Source organism: Charadrius vociferus, unplaced genomic scaffold (assembly GCF_000708025.1).
Source record: "Charadrius vociferus isolate BGI_N301 unplaced genomic scaffold, ASM70802v2 scaffold54, whole genome shotgun sequence".
NCBI lineage: Eukaryota > Metazoa > Chordata > Aves > Charadriiformes > Charadriidae > Charadrius > Charadrius vociferus.
In genome coordinates, this window is record NW_009648350.1 from 2,388,358 (window position 1) to 2,411,002 (window position 22,645).

A 22,645-nucleotide genomic window follows, 5' to 3' on the forward strand; every position below is an offset into this window, starting at 1 on the left:
CTGATTCTTCACGGTTTAAAGTATGCCATTCTGATAAAAAAGAATGACACCTAAGATGCCTCCAATTAAGGTATCTAATTTTGGATAAATGATCTAGTTTAACTCCATCAGTAAAAGTCAGTAAATTGTTGCAGGTGCTGTATCTCCAAAATACCAAACTATCTATTATTATTATTATTATTTATTTAGAGAAACAATTATGAAACAGCTTATGCGAGTTGTAGAGCGGCAGAGTTCATCAGTTAAGGCTTGGTCTTTAAGGAAGTTCTTATCTTATATTTTATTACGCTTTTTTTATCAAGCAAAAGCAAAACTGGCAAGTTCTGCTCTTGTGCAGTGGGAGCAGAGCAGTGTCGGTGCAGATGTAGGTGGCAGCAGCAGCGCTGTGTGACCGCAGCCGGTAGCCCGGCGTCCCAAGGAAATGAGGCTTCCGTGAGCGTGGGGTCTGTTTTACCGCCAGCCTGCAGGGCCATCCCTCTGTGTTTTGTCAGTTCCCCTCCTCAATTAACTTGGAAGCTGATGATTGACTTCAACAGAAATGAACAGCGTTGGAAATCCCTGGCACAGGGAGCTGTGGTGAATCTTGTCGGGATGGGGAGTGGATAGGAGAGACGGCCGAATAATCCATTTGAGTGGAGGGCTGCAGGCGCCTCTTCGTTTGCTGGTTGATCAGCCGTGTATGTGTTGCTGGAAAGTATCCATAATCTGTGTTTCCATTTGTGGGCTGGGAGGTGGAGAGATGGCATTTAGGGGATAAGGGAGTGACCTAGAAATATTGCAGGAGGAAGCAGCAATGGGGGGGCACAGATGGGCCGGCTGATATTATTACAATAGATACTGTCTAAACAATTTTATAGGAACAATCGATAGGAAACAGTGCTTTATTTGTATTTGGGTTTACGGGAGAATGTGTTATTTTATCCACTGACTCACCTCCATGTAGAGCATCTCAGGAAGCGGGGCGCAGGCTTTCAGGGATGAGGCAAAACTCTGCTCTGACCAAATCAGGTTTTGCAACAGTGCTGACTTGTTGCTTTATAGTGAGGATTTTGCTCACTGTGAGAATATAGAGTCCAAATCATGAAAATGGGTAAGATGACACCCGACTCCGCCACTTCAGAGGCTGGTGCTTGTTTTCCTCCATCAGGCCAGTGCAGAGCACCTTCTTGGAGCAAGCTGGTATTCGCCAAGTCTATTAAATTTTGCACAAATGATAGCTGCTCTGTTTCATTGTGTAACAAATTAACTGACATCTAAGGCTCTGTGAGTAGACTGCAGAAATGGTCAACTCCTGGCAACAGGAATAAACACCCAGACAGCAGGGCATAGACTTGGAGCTTTAACGTTCCCACCTGCTCTGCAGGAACACGTTCTGAAAGCCAGTGAAGTTCATGGCAGGTGGAAAGCGTTAAGGTTTATGAGTTCGAGAGCAAATTGAACTAAACTACCGTTAATAAAACAATCACTCCCTCAAATGACTTCCAGAGGATGCTTTAGATGAGGGTTTCTCACAGTGTGGACCACAAACCCACTGGTGGAATCTGAACAAGAAGGGGGTCCCCTGCGTTGTCTGGTATGAGATGCACGTTCCTCCGGCATGTGGTGGCATCGAACAGAAATGAGGGAAAGGAAAACCCAGGAAGCGGTGGGAAACTTGCTTTATGTATGAGGAGAGCAGCTTTCTAATAGCAAGACCTCTGAAGCTGATGTTTTGATCCCTGGGAAACAATGATTTCATCATCAAATCTGACTACAGAGCGTACCCAAAAGAACCCAAATGAGAACAATTACAGGGAACATAAGGTTTAATAAGGCTGCTGCCTTAATGTGATTAATAAGACTGCTGATTTCCCATGTCTTATCAGGCGACTATAACGCTGTTTTGTATATTTGTTATCTCCATTATGCGTTGTAGTAAGGGTAGATAAATAGAAATACCATGGAGGCAACAGGAAACAAAACAAAAATAATCAAACATGTTTATCACTAGAGCATTAAAATGGCTGCTGTGGCAGACACCAGATGAATTATGCAATACATAACTTAATTCTCTGGGCCACAGATGTTTCATTTTTCCTGCAAGAAGATGATTGAACCTTGAATGACAGTTTCAGGCAGTCTTTGATTGCTCTGTGGGTCACATGCTTGATATGACCTGCATTTGAGTTGCTTTCTACATGCTGTTGCTTTATAAAACATGTAAAATTGACATCATGTTGGCTGCTCAAGGCCAAGTCAGGAGTAATTCCATGCTTGTGATACGCTCTGTGTGCAAGTGAGGGAGAGGGAAGGGTGTCTGTGTTTAAATTCTGGTACGTTATTGAATCAGCTGAAGTCAGGAGAGGGGAATTGCAGCAAGCTCCTTCAATTTGTAACAGGAGGCGCTAGGAAATAGAGAGTTTGCCGCATCTGTGTCATCTTGCATTGTTAGAAATTCCTCAGAGCCGTAGTATTGGATCAGGCAGAGGCTCCTGCTACCCAGGGCACGGCGCAGCACAGATTGGCAGTGGCCGGGAAGGCAGCTGGAAATGTTTGTTTGTCTAAATCGGATCCTCTGAGCATAAATATCCGGCATAACCTGAACCTGGAGATTGTGTTCCTCACCCTGAGGATGTGATCCTGCAGATCTGGTGGGTTTGTACTGATACTGGTGCGGCATCTCAATCTCAGGACATGAACACAGGTGGGATTCGGGCATAAATACACCAAAAATTAAACATCAGAAAGTTCTTTCTCCTTTTCTCCATAGTCTCTAAAGGCAGGTCAAAATCATTACACCACAGCCAAATTGCAGGGACTTCTCTCTGCCTGCCAGTACTAGAACCAGCAGGAGACCACAGCTCGTGAGGTTGCAGACTTCTCGTCAGCTCCCTCAGAAGTTAGTGGAAACCGATTTTTAGGTCCGTCTAAACAAGGTTATTTGTTTCTGCAAATTTCAGGTGCAAAAATTATCTCATGTTTCAGCAGCCTTCTTGGAACTCCTCTATGGCCCAAGGGATTGTCACCAGTGCTCTGTGGTGGGAGGAGACCCAGAATGATCCAAATCTGGACACTCCTCATTACTCATTTTGAACACTACTCATAGGGCTTTGCAGGGTAAAGCAAAAATACATTGTGAAAGAGGACATGTTTGATCATGAGACAGGGAGAAAAAGGATTTATTGCGTTTCTTCTCCTTTCTGTAACGGGCAGCGTGATGGCTGGACACAGAGTTTACAAGAGACCTGTTGTTGTGGAGAGAAAACCACAATGAAAGTTGAGTAAGAGGTGTTTAAACAGAGGATTGAGCACTATGGGGAGCTGAGATTCATATTGGCTGTGGTGCAATATATGTAAGTATCTACCATGTATGAAAACGGTATTATTATCAAATAAAAAAGATGCACCATCTATTTATATGTTGGGCTACTTTTTAATACAACCAATATGCCTTTTCTTTATCCCAGCTGCTTACGTTAAGTGCTCTTTGGTTTGCAAAGTGTGCCAAGGTCATGTGTGTGGAACACTGAGGGAGTTACAACTCTGGGGTTCTATGAGTTGAGATCATCTGTTATATATAATTCTTATTTTTTCTCTTCATATTTTATTGAGCATATCAATTAGTGTCACTCATATCAATTTCTCTCTGTAGAAATGATTAAGAGAACACTGCTGATCTGTAGAAACTCTGCTCCCTAGTGTATCACTGGGATAATAAAGCTGATTTCTATTGTGTTTAAAACTTTATAATTGCAAACATGATTCTGTTATCCTTGAAATCCTGACTTAAGCCATGAAAGAGAAAACAAAGTGCTGTGCAGGTTTTCTTGGAGAGCAGTTTTTCTATGGACTGACAGATGTTTTATTCTATAGGGTCTTTTCCTTCTAACGCTTGAGATGATTCTTGTGTTGTATTGTTCCAGGTATTGCTCAATATCTTGGGCTTTATAAGCAGTTTCTTTAACCTTTATCAATATTTGATGATCACTTGACATCTTTCAAGCGCCTAGGACATCGTTTATTTGAAGATCATACCTGCAGCTGGTGTGACTGCTTGATCCTGGTGCTTACGATACTAACCTGGTGTGCTTAATGAGAAATCTTTGCGTGAGATTTAGTTTATTTTTTCAGCTTGCATCTGTATGCGGTGCGCTGCATGGATGCAAGGCTAGCCGGGAGAGGAAACACGAATTAATTCTAATAAAACCAAAAAATCCTGAAAAAGTTAGCATTGAGTCTCTCTCCTTTTTGCTAGGGGAGAAACTTGATTTAGTGTAGGATAACTGCAAAGAGGGGTCTGGACAATGTACAGCGGACACTTAACCATTCCCCAGATTAATGCAGATGACGTATTGTGTAATCGCTGGAGCACCTGAAACCAGCATTTCTTTGATCTCTCAATTTAAAGCCTTCAGTGTTTCACTGCTTAGCAGAGAGAGGATTTTTTCTTCAATTGAGTTCCTAGGGAAGGAAACACCCAATTCATTACTAAAGTTGGTGGATTTATGAATCCCTGAACAGAGAAATTCTTTTACAAGAGGCCTGGATTTATATGACATTGGAAAAAGGATTATCTGATCTGAAGATCCTTAGAGGGTTGCTGTGAAAGAAAATATTAACCTATAGCTCTTGCAATTTGAAAAGTAGATTTGAGAACTTAGTAGTAAAAAGTGTGTGAGTTCTTGCCCTTTGACGTGCTATACTGGTTATGCTGAAATAACATTTTTTTTCTTCCTTTGCATGACCTTTTTGTCTTTGGAGGTCGTATTAGTAATAAAGGTGGATTTATCTAATATGGATGTTTGTTGGATTAGAATCATTGTGAATTCTAAAAATGCCTAAACCATGTGTCCAGTAATACTCATAAGGTGCAGGAAAAATAGACTTCATGGGTTTTTTTATATTGCCTTCTATCGGAAACTTTCTAAGAGTTTCAGAGAAAGTGTTTGGTTCTTCGTATGTGGGTCCTAGAAATTAAGCAAGCCAGCACCGCGGGCAGCTTGGCATGGTCACTGAGGTGCAGGGATTAGATGAGGGCACCTACCAGCAGAGCTTAGGAGGAGTCTTGAATTTGGGTAGGAAATTTTCTGTCCTTCTTTTTTGCTTAAAGAAAAAATAGAATTGAATATTCAAGTGCTGGAATGCTCTTGTGCCCTGAGTGAATGCCGTGATCATTGGGCTGCAGGCAGTTTTGACGTTATTTAGTGATCTGAAATTATTTCCTAGACCCAGGAACCTTCCCTGATAAAAATTTTATTGAAACTTGAAAAAATTCAATGCACTGCATGCTTTTTTTTGTCTTTTTTTTTGTCTTCTTTTTTTTTTTTTTTAGTGTTCTGGCTCTTCTTCTTTTCTTCCCCTCTCAAATATCTCTTCACATTTTCCCTTGTACTAGCAAAGTACTAGGTTATACTGCCTCTCATTTTAAGAGGCTGCGGTGTTTACCTCATTTGGCCAAAATTTGCTCTGTGACGATCATAGATATACGTTACAAGTAGGATTTTTCTTTTTTTCTTAATTAAACCTAAATGCACATTAGTTGATAATGTATGCTTTTAGTTTGAAATTGCCTGCATAAATGTTTTAGTAATTAGAACATTTTAACAAGCCCCAGTGGCTCCGTATACCGTTTGCTCTGACCAGTAAACTTATACCTGTTTTTAAAGAAAACAAATGTGTGGGAAAAAAAGTTGTTTGTTTTTTGCCAAACCAAAATATTAATCTGCCCTGCTAGTGAAGTTTCTTGGCCACGCCACTGACTGCAATTTCAAAAGTGTCATCTGTATTTTTCAGTTCTTCCATGTATAAAGAATCCAACAGCAGTTTCCTTCAAGGTTCACTAAGTTTGAATGTTTAGGGGGCTGTAGCCACAAGATTTGGCAAACCATTCACTTGTCATGTTAATAAAAAGGGAATTGTTTCTGCCTCTTTAAGCTAGTATCTAAATGAAGGAGTTGGATCAACCGGATTTTAATCATAAAGTCCAGATTCTTCTTGCTTGCAAGTGAATAGCTTCATGGTGTTTAGGGTTTTCGTCTGATTTAATTTTATTTAGAAAAAGAACTGAGCTTCTTCCATGTTACCAATTCTTGAATTTGCTTGCTTGTTATGCTGTTCAAACCTAATCGGTTATCTTGATCTTAAAAAGAAAATTGAGCCTTTCTGTGGGTTTTATTTCCCATAAGCAATTGAATTGAAAAGTGGGGTGGTTTTTGGTTGTTTTTTTTTTTTTTAACTCCTTAAATCGTTTTTTTATAGATGGCATGTTAGCTTTGAGGGCTCTTTCAAGACTGGTGAAAGCTTATACCTTGTAAAATCTATAGCTTTTAATGTGTTTTGTTTTTCACTTCAAACACAGTAGCAAGAGGAGAAATAATAGAATATTTCATGGCGATGCTGTTTCAACAGCTCAGATTCTTTTTACTTGGTGATGCTTATTCTGTAGCTCCAAATGCTTGGGCTTAAAATTTGATTTCCTAAATTCCTTAGCCTGAAAGTGTTGAAACTTAGAACAAGCTATCTGTAGTACGGACTAAAGAACTGTCTTGCTTACATGATTACTTTTTCTCTAACACAGAGATTATAAGGAATTAGATCAGATAAATGATTATACTATCTGTGGAATGAGAAACACAGGGTAGATAACATTTATTCCTGAAAACAGCTTTTACCTACTTTTTTCCCTCATTATCTGTTTTAATACTAAGAAAGTATTGCCCTTGACAAACCCTGAATGATGTTGGGTTGCAATGGAGAAATCTGCTGTAAAACACTGCATCAGTGTATTTTAGCAAAAGGTCTTCTTGTTACTAAGAGCCCTCATTCTCTGTAGCTGTGTGAAGAGAGACAGAACTTTGGGGTTTTCCTCTGTTGGGGTGATGGGCGAATCCAGGCACTCACAAGAGACCGAGTCACCCGATGCTTCAGGAATGAAGAAAGTTAAACGTTAAAATCGTCGGATCTGTGTCTCTTATAAGTGAGTTTAGTTCACATGGAATGACTTTTGGTCAGAAGTTTGGGGTCAGTATAACCACGGGCTTGCTAAACTTGGCCGTTGTTGCCTTCAAGGTTCCCACCAAGTTCCCAGTGCAAACCTGAAGGACAGGATGCTGGCAGCCTTGAGCTGGATGGCGTTTGGCCTGTCAAGTAGTTCCCTGGAAATAAAGAGAAATATAGAAATAGGAAGGGCTGAAAATGAGCAAATGTGGCGGATGGCGAATACATCAAAAATTACCTGTGTGGGACTAATTCAGTCAGCCAAAGTGGAGCTTCCTCGTACCTTGCAGGTTTGAATTTGACACGGTGCTTTGTAAACAATAAATCAATGCAAGTTGTTTCTGTGAGTGCATAAAAGGTGTGAGAACTGTAATTTATTTTATAATAAATACTTCTGCTGAGCAAACAGTGAATGTAGCTATTAGAGACTTTCTCAAATAAGTGATTTTAGACTGCTGAGTGCCAGCTACTGATGTGGTAGTTGAGCTTTTAAAATGAAAAGACTGAATTCCTTTTGAAGATTCTTCTGAATGCTGTTGACACTTGTGCTAGGAAAGAATATAGAGTAATTTAATTCATTACTTTACTTAAAGATAACATTTATGGTTGCAGCGTTAACCTCCATTGGTGTGCAGACTGCTCGGCTGGAGATGTTTTGCTTGAATTTTTTTGGAGATGCTGCATCCTTTTATTAGGTGTGCGGAGACAGATTGTGTGCGGAAAAGCTAGGTAGAAAAAATGTGTGAGGGAAAGGGGAGTTCAGGATCAGTCAGCTGGGGTGTCTGGATACAAGGACAAAGGACAATTTTGCCCTTGGCTACAGTTTGACACTTCTACTGGATTCAGTCAGAATTATCTGTGCACGCTGAAGGGCAGAAATGTCATTTTTATGGCGTTCTATATCCTCGGTCGCTTTTTTTTTGTAATTGGCTGCGTATAGCGGTGCTGTAATAGAGCTCTTAAATCCTGACCCCAGCCAAAATGGCATACAAATACCGGTATTAATACTTCTGTCCATTTTAAACACAGGATTGTCCTGAGTCCTTCCACCTCGTATTTTAGGCACCGTCCCATGTTTCAGCCTGTTGTACTGGCAGCCACGCACCGTGCCGCTGGCCCGGGCTGCTCCTCTCCTTTGCTGCTCTGGGTCCCATCTCCCCTTGGTCCTTTGACTGTGGACATCCCTCTGTTCCTTCCCCTGTTCTCCTATCCTCATCTCTTTCCTTACCCTTGGCTCCCTTCACTTGCCTCTGTGAACTTTAAAGGTGGCTGAGGGTCCTTTGGTGGGTGCAGACCCCCTAACACTTCTGCCCCTTCCCACTCATCTCTTCTGCATCAGAGTCATTTTCTTTTCTCCAACAAAACATGCCCTTCGATTAACAGAACAACCCCCCTTCAGGTCCCAAAGCAGGCAGCTCTTCCTCTCCTGCTCCGAGAGTTTTGTGCTTCCGAGTCCATCGCTCTTCTCAGGTTCTGCATTTTTTCAGCCCTTTGGCTGGTACCTGGCACCCTCTGTTCAGGAGGAGAGGCAGTGATTTTATTGTTCTCCAAACTTTACAGAGAAGCAAGTGGAAACTGGATTGGCTTAAGTTGTAGCCAGAGTGTTGGGATGGGACATTCCCAGCTCTGATCCAGGAGGCATGTGACATAGTCCAGACATCATTTACTGGCTCCATATAACCTGAGGCATTCACACATAAATTCAACCTGAATACATAAGCTTATATAAAGAGGATCCTTAAACTATCCTGGCTAAAAATATTTGTAAAATGCTTGGAAACGGGTTTTTTTGGTGCATTAGGATGCTCTCTTCCCTCTTATCTCCGTTACAGATACATAATGGGGTCACTTTGCATGGTCTTAGGGACATCTTTTTCCCTGTGAAATACTGTAATTTCCATACGTGGATTAACAAGATGGACAAGTACTTTTGGGTCTGGAGTCTAAAACAAAAGGGTTTTTTTCCACAACTACAGCGGTTAAAGACATCAAAAGTGTTATTGTAGGCTTACATTTCCCTGTCCGGGTTACGTCTTCGGGCTACTCCCTGCACACTTTGAATCCTTATTTGCCCAAAGAGTGTTCAATTCAGTAACTAATGTCTGTTATTTATTATTAATTCAAAACATCGTGGGCATGATTTCTTCCCAGTGTAAGAGCACATTAGCTTCTCCTGCACAAGAAAACACATGTTAATCTGTTTTCCATTATTGTCCAAAAGATTTTTTTCGAAAGGCAATTCACGTTGCCCCGACAACATTAAAGGCTGTAATTAAAAATAATTTTCCATTAATTTATATACATACACATTTACTTATTATGGTCTTCTACTGCATTTCCCTAAGTGTGCACACGGAAACCTACGATGCTGTTGAAGAGTCAGTCAATATTCAGTGTAATGATCCGGTGTCGAGTGTGCCAGTACCCTGATGTACTTTAATTAACCACCTTTCCCAGCACACACCTGCGTAGGAAAATGCGTCTTCTATGGGATCAGCAGAAAAACAAACCCTGACTTTTCTGCATCGGCAGAGGAAGGGAATTCCAGTATTTCACAGCTTTTATTGATAATGATCTGCTACAGATTAAAAACAAAAACCAGACATTATGGTGTTGGCAGATTGCAAAAGGACTTGCTGGTTAAAGCTGCTGTTCATAGGAGATGAGGATAGTGTTTATTGCTTCCATATGGTCCGGAGATACAAGACAGGCAAAATGTCTGGGGAGAAGTAATATGTCTTATTATATTGATACAGAACGTTCTTTTAGTTCTGTAGGCCCCTTTTTCTGGTACCGTTCACAGGTGAGAGCAGGAGTGTGAAATATTTGCCCATGACTCACCATGATGATAAAAAAAGATTGCTTAAGGGGTTGGATCCACTTGTGTGAGCGAAGTCTTAGAAATGCTGGGGTTTTAAAGGGTCGGGGCTGGTAGCTGCCACCTAACACACGTATGTGAAGGATCGTTTTTTCCTTGACTATTTGTAGAGTTTTCAACCCTTTGACTTTCTAATTCAGCTTTGTAAAGTGCATTAAGAGCCTGAGTCTAAACTTGAAGTTTCATAAATTTGTGTCAAAAACTCTCTTTTCTGCATACTGTAAAATTAAATTTCTTGGTCTCTCTGACTCACGATATGGTTTTTTAGCCAAATTTAGATCCAAACTTCTAGGTGCACTGAAACAGAACAGTAACAGGCTGCGTTTGTGTACATGTATACAAGCAGTTGACTGAAGAACTGTAGTCTCTAATTTCCCTATAATTGGCGCTTATGAAGCACCTTTACATGTAGAAAAGAGGACACTGCCCTTCTGCAGAAGGTTGGGGAGTAAGATCTTCAAAGGTCTAATGAATATGCTCAGGTAACGACACATATTTTGTTGCAAAAAGGAAACAGGCAAAGGAATCAGAGACAAACCAGTCCACGGAGCTGAAACCCGAGAGGATTTCACCACTGATCACTCTTACTGTGTCCTTATAAAAGAATATTGAAAATTGGTATTGTTTGTATGAATGTTGCAATTGTACTGTGCATGAACTCATATAGAAGTCATTCTTCATGTGATAACAGTACTTCTGCTCTCTTGTTCTCCCAGGGCTGATGAAATCGAGATGATCATGACAGACCTTGAAAGAGCAAATCAGGTAGGATTTTCCATGAGTCCCTCATAAAATTCTAAGTGTGACTTTGATTATTTTTTTTTCTTCTTCTTTTGGATTTCCTGACAGTTCTTTTATATGCACTTAGCAGTCATAACTGTGTAGAGTAAGAAAATATGCAAATTTAGAGAAAAATACAGGTCTTTAGGGATAGTCTGTAAGGATTGTATGCACAGTAGCATAGCGATTGCTGTATATTTACCTCCTAATAATTTAAACTTAAGTTTCCCACTAGAGTTATTTTTGGGTTTATGTTTCTAAATCCATCGTGTTGGCCCTTACTCGGACGTGCAGGTACTGGTTTACCCAAATTAAAGGGCCTCTGCCCTGCAGCAGTGGCAGGGCCGCCAGCAGCCCGACCTGGGGAGCCAGACCTTCTGCTGTGGCTCCAGCTTCTGTGGGCTTCTCTGGACTTTTCTTTTTCCCCCTCCTTTTCGGATATGTTTTATTGGCCTTATTAATTTTTAGCAAGCGTTAGTTCAGACTGTGCCGTGCAGGAGAACAAAGAAATTGTAATTTGTTCCTGCAGACGCTAATTTGGTAGACTGTGAGATGTCTCTTCCACGTTCCCTCACAGTGCACACGCTCCTGAGAAAGCAGCACAATCATATGGAACTTTTTAAACTAAAAAGTTTTTAAAAAACCAAGGCCAACACCCGAGTAAAGTGCCGTCTGGTCCGGTCTGTACTTGGAGTGACTATTTGAGGTGGCGAAGGAGGTGTGTGTGGATATGCAGGATCCCCAGGTCATATATGCAACAAGTGATGGTTTCAGAAGGAAACCTCAACCAGGCATTTGCTTATCAGTGGGCTTCATTAATGCCTCTGTCAGGTAAGATCAGAGATTACAGATCTTAAGTCTCTCAGGTTATAGTTTGATAATCCAGTGGAAGCGTACCTAAGAGCAACTTGCTTCCAGGAAGAACAGTTGCACCTCCTTCCCCCCATGTGGTCCTGCTGCACGCCTCGGGCTGTTGGCAGTGGTTGTGGAGCCGCACCACGAGCAAGACCAGGGCACCGATCTTCTTGAAAACTACCCCCCGCCCAGCTGCTGCTTTGGTTTGTCTTCTTCCTTTTCCTAGAAAGCCCCCACACTCCCCTGGTGCAGCTGACAAGTACAGCAAGTATGTTGTCCTTAATCACAGGATGGTTTAGGTTGGAAGGGACCTTAAAGGTCATCTCGTTCCACCCCCCTGCCCGGGGCAGGGACACCTCCCACCAGCCCAGGTTGCTCCAAGCCCCGTCCAACCTGGCCTTGAACACCTCCAGGGATGGGGCAGCCACAGCTTCTCGGGGCAACCTGCCCCAGGGGCTCACCACCCTCACAGTCAACAATGTCTTCCTAATATCTAATCTAAATCTCCCCTCTTCCAGCTTAAAACCGTTCCCCCTCATCCTATTGCTCCAGTCCCTGGTCAAGAGACCCTCCCAGCTTTTCTGTAGCCCCTTTAGGCGCTGGAAGGGGCTCTAAGGTCTCCCCAGAGCCTTCTCTTCTCCAGGCTGAACAACAATGAACTTTACATTAGTTCTTTATAAATTTGAAAAATACTAATAAAGCAGAAGGCAGATTTGTAAGTTGTTGGGTTGATTATTTAGTCAGTAAAAGAAAATTGGGGTTTGCACAGTGGGTTTTTAGTTCTGTCAAAGAACTTTTGTAGACAGCATTAAATATTTATGCAAGTGCTAGTAATTATTTGAAAATCTGTAGACTTTTTAGAAATGATGTAGGTGTTAAAGATGTTTTGGTAGAATTATTTTGTGATTTTTTTGCAAAGGCTGTACCTTTTGCAAAGTAGCAATGATTTACCCAGTAGGTTTTTTCTTCTCTCAGAGTAGAAAGGTGGTTGTAGTTAAACAACAGGTATTTCAGATTCCCTCATGCCATACTAAAATGGAGTATATCTATTTATACAGAAATGCTAAAGGTATTTTATTAGCTAACTGGAACAAACCTGCAATGTGGGGTTGTTTTTTTATTACTTCCTTTTTTTTTTTTTAATTAGTCAAAATTTATAGCTGCTTATGTGCGTAACCCTTAGTTTGGTTGTAATTCAGCAAACTCTGAGTCTGTAAGTAAACATCAGTGTGCAATTCATCTTCAGTGTAACGCCAGAAGAGGTGATTCTACCTCTCCTTTCCCCATCTCCGTCCCGGTGGCTCCGTGGTCCTGTCCCCTCCCCAACAGCAGCTTTTGCAACTGGGGGGACCCTTCATTGAGCCCGTGGAGCTCAGGAACTGCAGAAGAGCCTGAATTTGGGGTGAAGGGGCCAGGTTTGTTTTGTGTGGGTTTTGCAAATTGAGGCAGCTCAACAAGAGGTGGGAGAAGCAGCAGCGCTGAGATGAGGGACGCGAGGGGAGACAGGGATGGGAACATGCACCGGTGGAGGAGCGGGAGCAGCGAGCGCTGGAGTAGCTCGGCTGATTTGCTGAAACGTGCCCGTGGTCCTTGTCTTGTGTGATGCTTCACCTTTATAAAACACTTCTGTAAATTCTAACTGAGTAATCTTTGTCACAGCAATTCCTGTGTTTTACCTTTTTATGGTTGAAAAAAAAATTGGAAGAAATTAAATCCATTGCACAGGCCAGAAAGTGAGTTTGCATCAGGCTGAAGTGTTACAATTGCAGAAACAAGTACTTAACATAATTATGTATTTAATAGTTAAATTAACATTTCCTTTTACCATTTCAGTAAGTACTTATTCCCCATTATTAAGGCTACCTTTAAAGTGTAATACTCAGCATGACTCCTGCTTTGAGGATAGACTGCCTTGCTGATTTGGATGTGATGTTTTGCTGCTCTGGAATTAACACTGACCCAGACGACTGGGACTCGGAACAGAAATCTACAGAACAGCAAAATGTTTCCACTGAAAATGGGAAAAATACTTGCTGTAAATTTTTGAAGAGTCTGATATTTCTTGAAAATCCCTTTCTGGGTCACTGCCCTTTGTAAATCCAGACCTGGCATTTCTCAACTTGCCTTGCTTTACGTGAGGAGACCTCTCTGACTCTGAAGAGGTGGGGAGTGCCATTTCCCTCGCCAATCCTGCCGTGACGCGATGGTGGTTGTACTCACGGAGGTGGATCCAGGTGACGAAAGCTGTGGGGACGGAGTTGCTGTTGTGACTCCCGCCGCCGCGTCCTGTTGGGTGAAGCGTGGACCATTCTTCTTAGTCTTCAGACTCCATCATCTCTTTTCTCCCACTGTTTTTTCCTCATTTGGATCCTCATATTGTTTCGTGCAGGAGCTTTCTGGCCTTGTTTGCCTGCTGTCATCCCCAGAAGAAATCACTAGCTCATAGAAATAATTACCTTTTAAATACCAGGGACCTTTGCAATTTTCTGCTTAGAAAGAAAAAGGATAGTGACTGCAATGCTCGGTTTCTCTATTGTGTTGTTATCACAAGGTATAAACTGAATTTTCCCCCAAACCGTAACCCTAACGAACGAGAGGAATAAATCCCTCACTTGAGCAGGGCGAGCTGTGGCGGGGGGTTTCGGAGGCGGCGATGTGGAGGCAGCACGGCTGCTGGGACACAAGCCCTTCCTCAGCCGCTAATCCAGGCACTCGGTGCGCTTAATCCAGGAGCTTGAGTGGGGTTTTGCTGCAGGACTGGTCCCCTTCACACTGACGAAGCTCCAACCGAGTCATTTAAGCACAGCAATTTACACCCACTGCTGGCTGAGGGGGTCCTGCTGGGAGGTGGGTGCCAGCGGTGGCCACTTGAAAGTCCTGAGATCTATAAACCCGTACCAAAAGGACAAGAGGGGTACATTAAAACGGGCGGTCTACCTACGCCTGCCTCAAGAGGAGCCGTTAGCTCCGAGGTGCGTAGGTTTAGCCGGGGTGTAAAGACTGAAGGCAAAGCCCAGCGCGCGTTAGCAGTGAGATGCAACCGCACCGCCTGGGAGGCGGCAGAAGGGCTGCGGGCAGTGGCAGCAGGGCTCTGCTCGCCCTCGCGGCTTCTCTCCTCGTCCCCAGCGTGCTAGGACTTGTACGGCTTGGGTCAGTAAAGGGCTGAAGTCAAAACAGAACCAAATGCAGTAGGAACAGCTTATTTTCACTTTACTCACCCGCCAGCTCAATAACGAAATAACCCGAGAGTTCACCCTCGCATTTCCATGAAGATTTAATAATCTTGTAGTTTGGGGAAGGGACTCGTTTTATTAAGATTTCATTTTGCACAATAAATCACTGCATATTTTCTGATACGCTACGAAGTATAGTAATAAATAATTAAAACTAAACTACCCTTACTTGTCAAAATAAATGATTTATCATAGTTTGGGATATAGCATCTTTGAATTTTTTATTGTTTGATTCCCAGAATATTATAATTTCCAATCAGTGATGTTAATGAAGCTCCAGTGTACTCTTCCGCACTTGCAACAGTTACAGTTGTGTGAATGTATATTTTACACAAATATTTATGGTTAGCACTTTTCTGTACCTTTTGAAGTTTACACCTTTCTCTTAAGGGTTTATGGCAGTAAGTCACGAATCTTTGGGATGACAAATTTATTCAAATGAATTATGCTTCATCTCGCAACCTGGAATCACACAGTTGTGTGTGAGAAAAACTGGGGTTTCTGTTGAAAAGAGTAATTCCTGTGGTGTGAAAACAGAAATACTTTGGAGTGGTACATTTTTTAAAAAAGAGACAGAGAGAGGTTCGTTTTAAGGTTTTAATATTGAGTCTTAAGTTTGTGGTTTCATGTCATTGATGTATCCAGATCTGTTTACTGGCTTTCTACGTTCAGTTCACATTGTTTTTCATTTGTTTAAAAAAAAAAAGTCTAATGGGCTTTGTAATTTGGCCTCCTTGGGAAAAAAGTGCTTTTTCACTTTTAAAAGAAAAAGAGAAGAACTTTGGTTAGGTTTGGTTGATCCTGCGTTACTGTATCTTAATCTTGAGGAGGAGGAGATAGATTTGAAAAACAGAATCAGGTATAGTTACCCTTAGATTTTGGGAGTAATAACAGAAAGAGAACACGGGGTATATTTTTTAGTGAACTATATCGTGAAAACTATAGAAAAAGAATTAATTTTTTTTTTTCCTTCTTTGTCCATGCCATGTTATGCCTTTGGAAAAGCAATGTTTCCATTGGTTTTCTTTCCATCTTCACAGTGCCGATTGTGTTCCCAGAAAGTCAAATATAGAAACTTCTGTTATCAATAAAACGAGAACAGCTGTTCTTTCATAACCATTTATTAAAGAATCTAGACTGGATCAGTACCATTTATTCCACAGAAATGTAGGGTGAGATTTTTAAGATCTGTACAGGAAAGATTAGTGAGTTTAAGTATTTTTTGGAACCAAACTTCCACTAAAATACATAAACCAGTGTCTGCTACAGAAGTAGAAAGAAAACCTCACCAGGCATTTCAGCAGAAATGCTGTTCTCAAGATTTTTTTTTATTTCAGGGGGTATGGTACCTTCCTGTCTCTAACCAATCACATTGGAAAATGGTTTGAAAAGATATTCCCACTAAGTGAGATTGCTATAAAATATGTATGTTTTTGAGCAGCGGATGGAATAAATTCTCCTCTTTCACTTAAGAGCACAAATGCCACGCGATACAGGTAATGGGAGTGCTGGGCGGGAGGGTTTTGCTCTGACCCACCGGTGGTAACAAAACCAGTGACGAGGCAGTCCTCGTTTTTATGTTTGCACGAGGACGGGAATTCATCGTGACGCGAGTCCTTCGTCTGCACCATGGCTAACACAGATACTGCCCCCAAACGCTGCCAGAGTATTTTCTTCTTTATTTCTGTCTCCCTTTGCAACGAGCTGCTCTGCTGTCGTGGTGTGCCGCAGCCCCGCTGAGTTCAGCGAAGTTGTGCCGTTTTATAGCAGATGAGGTTATTCGCTGATGCTGTGATCTCGCTATCTGTAAAATGGGAGTGATAACATTTACTTTACAAAGTGCATTGAGATCCTTGCGTGGAGAAGTGCCGTATAAAGGCAAAATATGGTTAATATTGTTTTCATGCAAACGCAGGAGTTTCCTGTAAATGCTTGGCTTTCAGTTGGGAATACATTTATCTGGCAGCCTTTCAGTGCGCAAAGGAAAGTGCAATAGCCTGAAGACAAGAATGAACACAACCCAGCCTCTTCTGTTTGGAGGGTTTTTTATTATTTTTTTAATAGTAATTCTCCATTGCTGGAAACACACGTGCCGGAGCCCTGAAGAGTCTTTCATGTCACAGGCTTTCTGGTAACCTTGCTGTTCTTCTGTGAAAGCTAGGGTTGTTTAAAGGATTTAAACTAAATTTTTACATCTCAAAAGTTAGAAAATTAAAGCACGTTGAACCAGTGTGCTTTAATTGATCTCGCACTCTGAGAAACATAGCTTTTGCAGCAGCTTGCAAGTAAGAATGTCAGCTTCAAGCGCTTAAAACCATGTGTGGTGATTACTGCCATAACCAGGCTCATTAACTTCAGCAGAATTACTTGTGATAATATACACTCCTAGCCCATAGGAAGATTTTGCCACGTATGGCACTGAATTTAGCTTGTAATAAGGAAATACAGTTTTGCTGGTGGAACTTTAAGGGAAAGGTTATACTTTTTTGCTTGTAAGTATCTCATTTTGCTATTCACACCGCTGGTCTTTGATCAAATTAACATTTTACTGTAAGTAGAAGAGCACTCAGTTCATGCTATTCATTATCTTGTCAGGAAACAATGAGAATAATTTAAACTGGATATATTATGTAAGGCTTTTTAAAAATTTTTTTTAATTGGAAAGCACACGGCAGCATTACGATGATGACCTACTGGCTTCACTGGGATCAGTACAATATTTACATACTATATTGAGGAGAATAAAAGTATTTTGAAATATTTTGTTACTGGGGAGGTAGCGCTGTGCTAGAAAAACAGCGGTATGGAAATGAAGAGGAATTGTATGACTGAGCTATCCAGAAGAACAGCGGTTTTAGACGATGCTGGATTTGCGTGATCTCTAGCAAGGCCAGTAGCGTGACTGTCACTGGTCATTGTGGTTTTTCTGGGCTGTGCGAAGTAGGTTTGGGAGTAAGAAACCAAAACGCACTGACTGATGTAAAGCAACTAACTGTACCATGGTATACGTATTTCGTAGCCAAAGTGGAATAGTTCCACACAAAGAGACGGTTGCGTGAGCTTTCCAGTGGTTCCAAGTTGTGCAAGATCGGTAGGTTTTAGCCATTTTCCGTACTGGGCTTCTGTCTCTGGCTGTACTCTCTTTTCTTATTTCAGGAAAAATTGTTCAACCATTTCTAAGAACAAGATTAGGAAAAAAAATCCAGTTCTCCCCACATGTTACGAGTTGTACTTGCTGTTCTGGTGAGGAGCCTGCTGTGCCCATATTTAAGAGAAGGAGCTTGGCGCTTGATGAGGGCGGGTTTGCTTTTTTCTCAGGCTTGTATCTTCTGTTGCTTCAAGTAGCAAAAGGAAAATAAAATAAAAAAAAGCCCCAAGTTTGGCCAGGCTATAAGCGTCTGAAAAAAACCCGAGTTCACACAAACCCAACAGAATCTGGTTTGAATTTGTCGGCTTTGATGTCCGTGCCTGTCCCAAGCACGCGGCAGTCTATGGCTGCCCCGGCTGGGTGAACATTAACCAGCCAGGTTTTTCTTCTCTTGGTTGCAATGTAAGGTTCAGTGCCACTTTGACTGGGAGCACTGGGAGGGGAGATACTCCTCCAGGCTGCGGCGGGGAGACTGGCACCGTCGGGGTGAGAGCATGGGGAGCGGGCGAGGGGGTTTGGTGGTGGGGAGGGAGGAGAGGGACGGGGACGGGGCTGCTGCCGGGATGTTTGGAGAAGAATCAACGAGGAAAAGAGGAAGGAGGAAATCGTGGGGGTAAGACTGATGGGGGAAGTTCGTGTGTATGTGTTGGGTCGTGCGAGGTATGAGCTTGCTTTTGCCTGCCTGAAGCAGAAGGCACCGTGAAGCTCAAGAGAAGACACGAACAGTGCTTCCAGTGACCAAAATGACTTAGGAAGGGGCCAAAGCGACCAGCAGAGAGGGGGTAGGAGTCAGAGAGATGAAACCAGAGGGGTTTGCGGGGGAACGGCACCGCAGGCACTGTGCAGGGTCTCGGCTGCGGGTCAGCCCGTGCGGTGCGGTGAGGTTGTGGTTGGCACTGCCGGGCAGAGCACCCCAAGGGCAGCGTGCTGCGGGCTCGGGGAACCCACCGAGCTCAAACCAGGGGTTCTGCCAGCGCATTCATTAACGCTTCTAAAGCACTTGGATCCTTTGGTGGTGGAAACCAGAGCACGGCCCATGAGGAAGCGATTAATCCTATCTGCAGAGGAGGGTGGGATTAGTTTGCAGTAAATAAGCCTCAGAGGTCGCGCATGGAACAAGGAGGACAAAGCAAAATATTCATTTACCGAGCAATATTCCTCCCGCGAGCTGAATGAAGCGGAGGTCTCACCGGGGAAAGGCAATAGTGTGTTACGGCGAGGTTCCAGCCTGCCTGCCAAAGGGTTCGGCGCAGGGGTGGCCGAACACACCTGCGGCCGCGGGGTTGCCTTTTCAAAACTTTTAAGTGCTCAGTTCTGAAACTACCCTTCTTTTAACAGGGTTTTGTGCGTAATTTATAATTTATATTGCAATAGCACCCAAAAGTGCTTTCCAGACACTGAACGCATCTATTCGTTCTGGCTCTAAAAAGCTTCCATTCTGGGGGGGGGGAAAGAAAGAAGAGAATAATTGACCGGTATTTCCGAAACAGAATTGCCCAAAGTTTCTGTTGATGTATTTTTAACAACGCACGGTATGAAGTCTTGTCTGATATTATTCACAGGACTGCAACAGGTGTTGTGAATTGGCTGGGGAGGCTGTGCAGAAAGGGCAGCCGACGGCTTACTGTATATGCAGATGTAACATCTATTAGAAATATCCTCTGTGGTTTGCTTGCATGCGAGCTGAATAGATTCTCAAAACAATGCTGCTGTGAATGGAAGCCATCAGCAGGATTGCTTAAGGCTGCAAAACCCATTACTTATACCGCAGTGGATGCAAGAGCAAGTGCCACAGTGGAGTAACTTGTCCTCCTTTGCTGGAGTTGTTTAGCAGTTATTAGATCAGTATATGGACATCTACATCTAATAAAGTGCGAGAAAATAATGTATCTCAATCTGTATTGTTAGCTCAGTTTTTAATCCTAACGTTACCCAGCTGTACAAACAGCGTAAACTTTCTCTTCTTGTGCCTTTTTAATGCTGCTGCCATTTTTTCATGCACACAATAGGTTGTGTCCTTCGCTGTGATTATTAGAGCCATGTTACTGTACTTTTACAATTACATTTTAATTACAGCTGTAGAACCTATGTGAAATCATTTAATATAATGTTGTGAGCAAATAGCGCAGATGATGCATTTAGTATTTGATTGCCGTTAGTTTACTGATTGATTAAACATGCAGAGAGAGTCTCTGCTTTGACTGGTAAGTCAAAGACCATGCACACGCACAGGGATACAGGTTTTATAGTCACTATTTCAGATGACTTAAGTTTTTTAAGTTTTCAAAAGCATTAGCTGAAAAGGGGGAGAATCTGGCACACAGAAATATGGCAGTTTTGGTGGCTTAAAAATGACTTTATTATTCAATAAAGGAAGAGACCCGTCAGTGTAAAGGGGAAAAGTTGGGCAAGAAAAGTTTTGGCCTTGATTGGCGGCAGTTCATGGATTTGGAAGAGTCGGTGATATGTCTTGGAAGTGGAGAGAGACAATTATTTTAGCTATTTCTGCTGAAAGCGCAGTGTGGTTTGCATGGAGCAGCCCAGGTGAAAAACTGATTACTCACAGAGGTAGGCAGTGTGGATTTATAAAAATAAAATACATTTTTTTTTAAAAAAGAGAGAAGAAAGTCTGGCCAGGAGGAGTATATACTGTAAAAACAACCAGGTTGCGTTCTGCTTTTCTTAACAGAAGCTTATATACCGTTATGGAAAGGACTTTGCTGCTATTTATTGCCTGAAGTTACTGATCCATCTGTCTCTACCCAAAGTCTTGTACAGACAATCTTTCCTCATAATTCGGCCTTTCTCCTTTCTATTATTATTGAATATTTGTATGGGAATTTTGTCTGGTAGCCAAGTCACGGGCTTATCAGATATTGCGTAAATCCTCAGCAGTTGGTAACTGATCTGTGCAAAATTGTCAGTTTAGGGTTAAATATTGTTGAATAAATAGACCTGCTGAAAGAACAGAATCTAACAATTCATGTTTTGGGAAATAATTACTGAAGAAAGACAGCCCACAACATTGTATGTGTGTTAGAGAGAATGGTCAGAATATCTTTTAATTCAGCATTTACCCATGAGAATTATTCCCATGAGGAACCTTGCAATAAAATCTGCTTGGTCTATGAGAATAGAAAGAAATTGAATAAAAAGACTCCATTTCCACTTGTATTTATTCAGTCTGGGAAATTCAGTGGGCCGCAGCATTAGTATCAGCAGGGGATTCCTTGCTCCTAGCGTTAAATTACTGTCATAATCGCTCAATTATTTCTTCCTTGTACTGTTTAAAATAAAAATCCATCACATTCTATGTTTTTTTCTAACATTTATTAGGTTGAGTGTTTAGGAAAATCAATTATATTCAGTCAGGCATGAATTGATGAATGTTCTTGTAATAATTGTCAGTTGTTAAACTGAATGTATTTTCTCTTTTCACCCCTTTTCATTTCCTTCAGAGGGCAGAGGTGGCTCAGAGAGAGGCAGAGACCTTAAGGGAGCAGCTCTCGTCAGCTAACAAATCTCTCCAACTTGCTACGCAGATCCAGAAGGCACCTGATGTGGTGAGAGAAAATATTTACTGACTCTTACAGGTTTCTGACATTCCTGCAGTACAGCTCTTTCAATTTATGCTCGCAGCTATAAAAATATCTGTTTGGAGTAATATTTTCACTGAAATGGAATTGCGTTCCTTCGGGATTGCAGTTTGGTTAAGCTTCTAAGGGGGCTGGTGGCTGCAGAAGACCGTGGGAAGGACAGAGGTCGCTCTGCTCCATGGTGACCGGTACGGTGATCCATATGGTGATCTCCACGGCTGCCGGTCCAGGCAGACAGCAGCAACTTTCAGAAATTATTTCACGTTGGTAGCAGCATCAGCAGAGGAAAAATAAAGGCAGCGATGCGGTGTAACAAAGAGTGCTGTGGTGGACCACCGGCACGTGCCTGCCTGGAGGGCACGGTGTAGGCACAGAGCTCCAGACCCAGGGCACCAGCTTTGCCCAGAGGTGGTTGCGTTAGCGGGACGGGCTGCCGGCCCATTTCTGGGTCTTGTTGGTGTATGGGCTGTCAGAGGAACTAGAAATAAATTTGGTATCATTCCAGTTTTCACTGGATATATCTAAACTGAGAACCACACCTATAAATCTAATAAAAGAAGCTTAGAAAACTGAGAAGATATCCTCTGCTCCTAAAGGTTTGGCTGGTTGTTTCCTTCCCTAAGTAAAGCAGACACCGCTGTTTGGGGAGGTTGGTAGCGCTGAGTCCCCCGGTGGGACCTTGCGGGCACAGGGTGGTATTGCAGGACTCCAGCTGGTCCTGGGTTAACAGGTATCACAGATGAGCAGACAGATTATTTTGATTTTTGTTTGCCAAAGGAGAAATAGGAGTATTTAAATGTAAATATGCAATTAAGTGAAATTTAGTCTACTTCTAAGCAGCAGATTTAACAAACAAAAGAAATCACGCTCCTTATATTGCTTTTTTTCTTGCGAGCCACGTATGTGCTTGACTCTGATATCAGAGAAACACATGGTTGCTTTTAAAATACATTTGCAGAGAATGAGTAACAAACCGTAAGTCCTCCAGATTAACGCGACCCGGTATTTTCTCGGAGAAGTCAAAAGACAGACAAGCAGGCTGCAAAACAAAAAATAAATAAAAAAAAAGCCTGAATATCACTTGTAACTCTGAATTACCTGCCTCTTCCTATCTCATGTCCTAGTCTTATCATTATTTTAACATTAGGTCTTTCTTGTATTTAATAGTACTTCTGCACTT

At 42.1% G+C, this 22,645-nt stretch overlaps 1 protein-coding gene across 1 annotated transcript in view; it reads left to right on the top strand.

Annotated features, from left to right (window-relative positions):
- The window catches only part of CUX1 (cut-like homeobox 1), a 210,345-nt gene that overhangs the window by 130,443 nt on the left and 57,257 nt on the right, over positions 1–22,645 (top strand). Inside the window, exons 11-12 of the mRNA XM_009885195.1 lie at positions 10,570–10,618; positions 21,328–21,432. Coding sequence (XP_009883497.1) covers positions 10,570–10,618; positions 21,328–21,432 — 154 coding nt within the window. The remainder of the gene's footprint in view (positions 1–10,569; positions 10,619–21,327; positions 21,433–22,645) is intronic.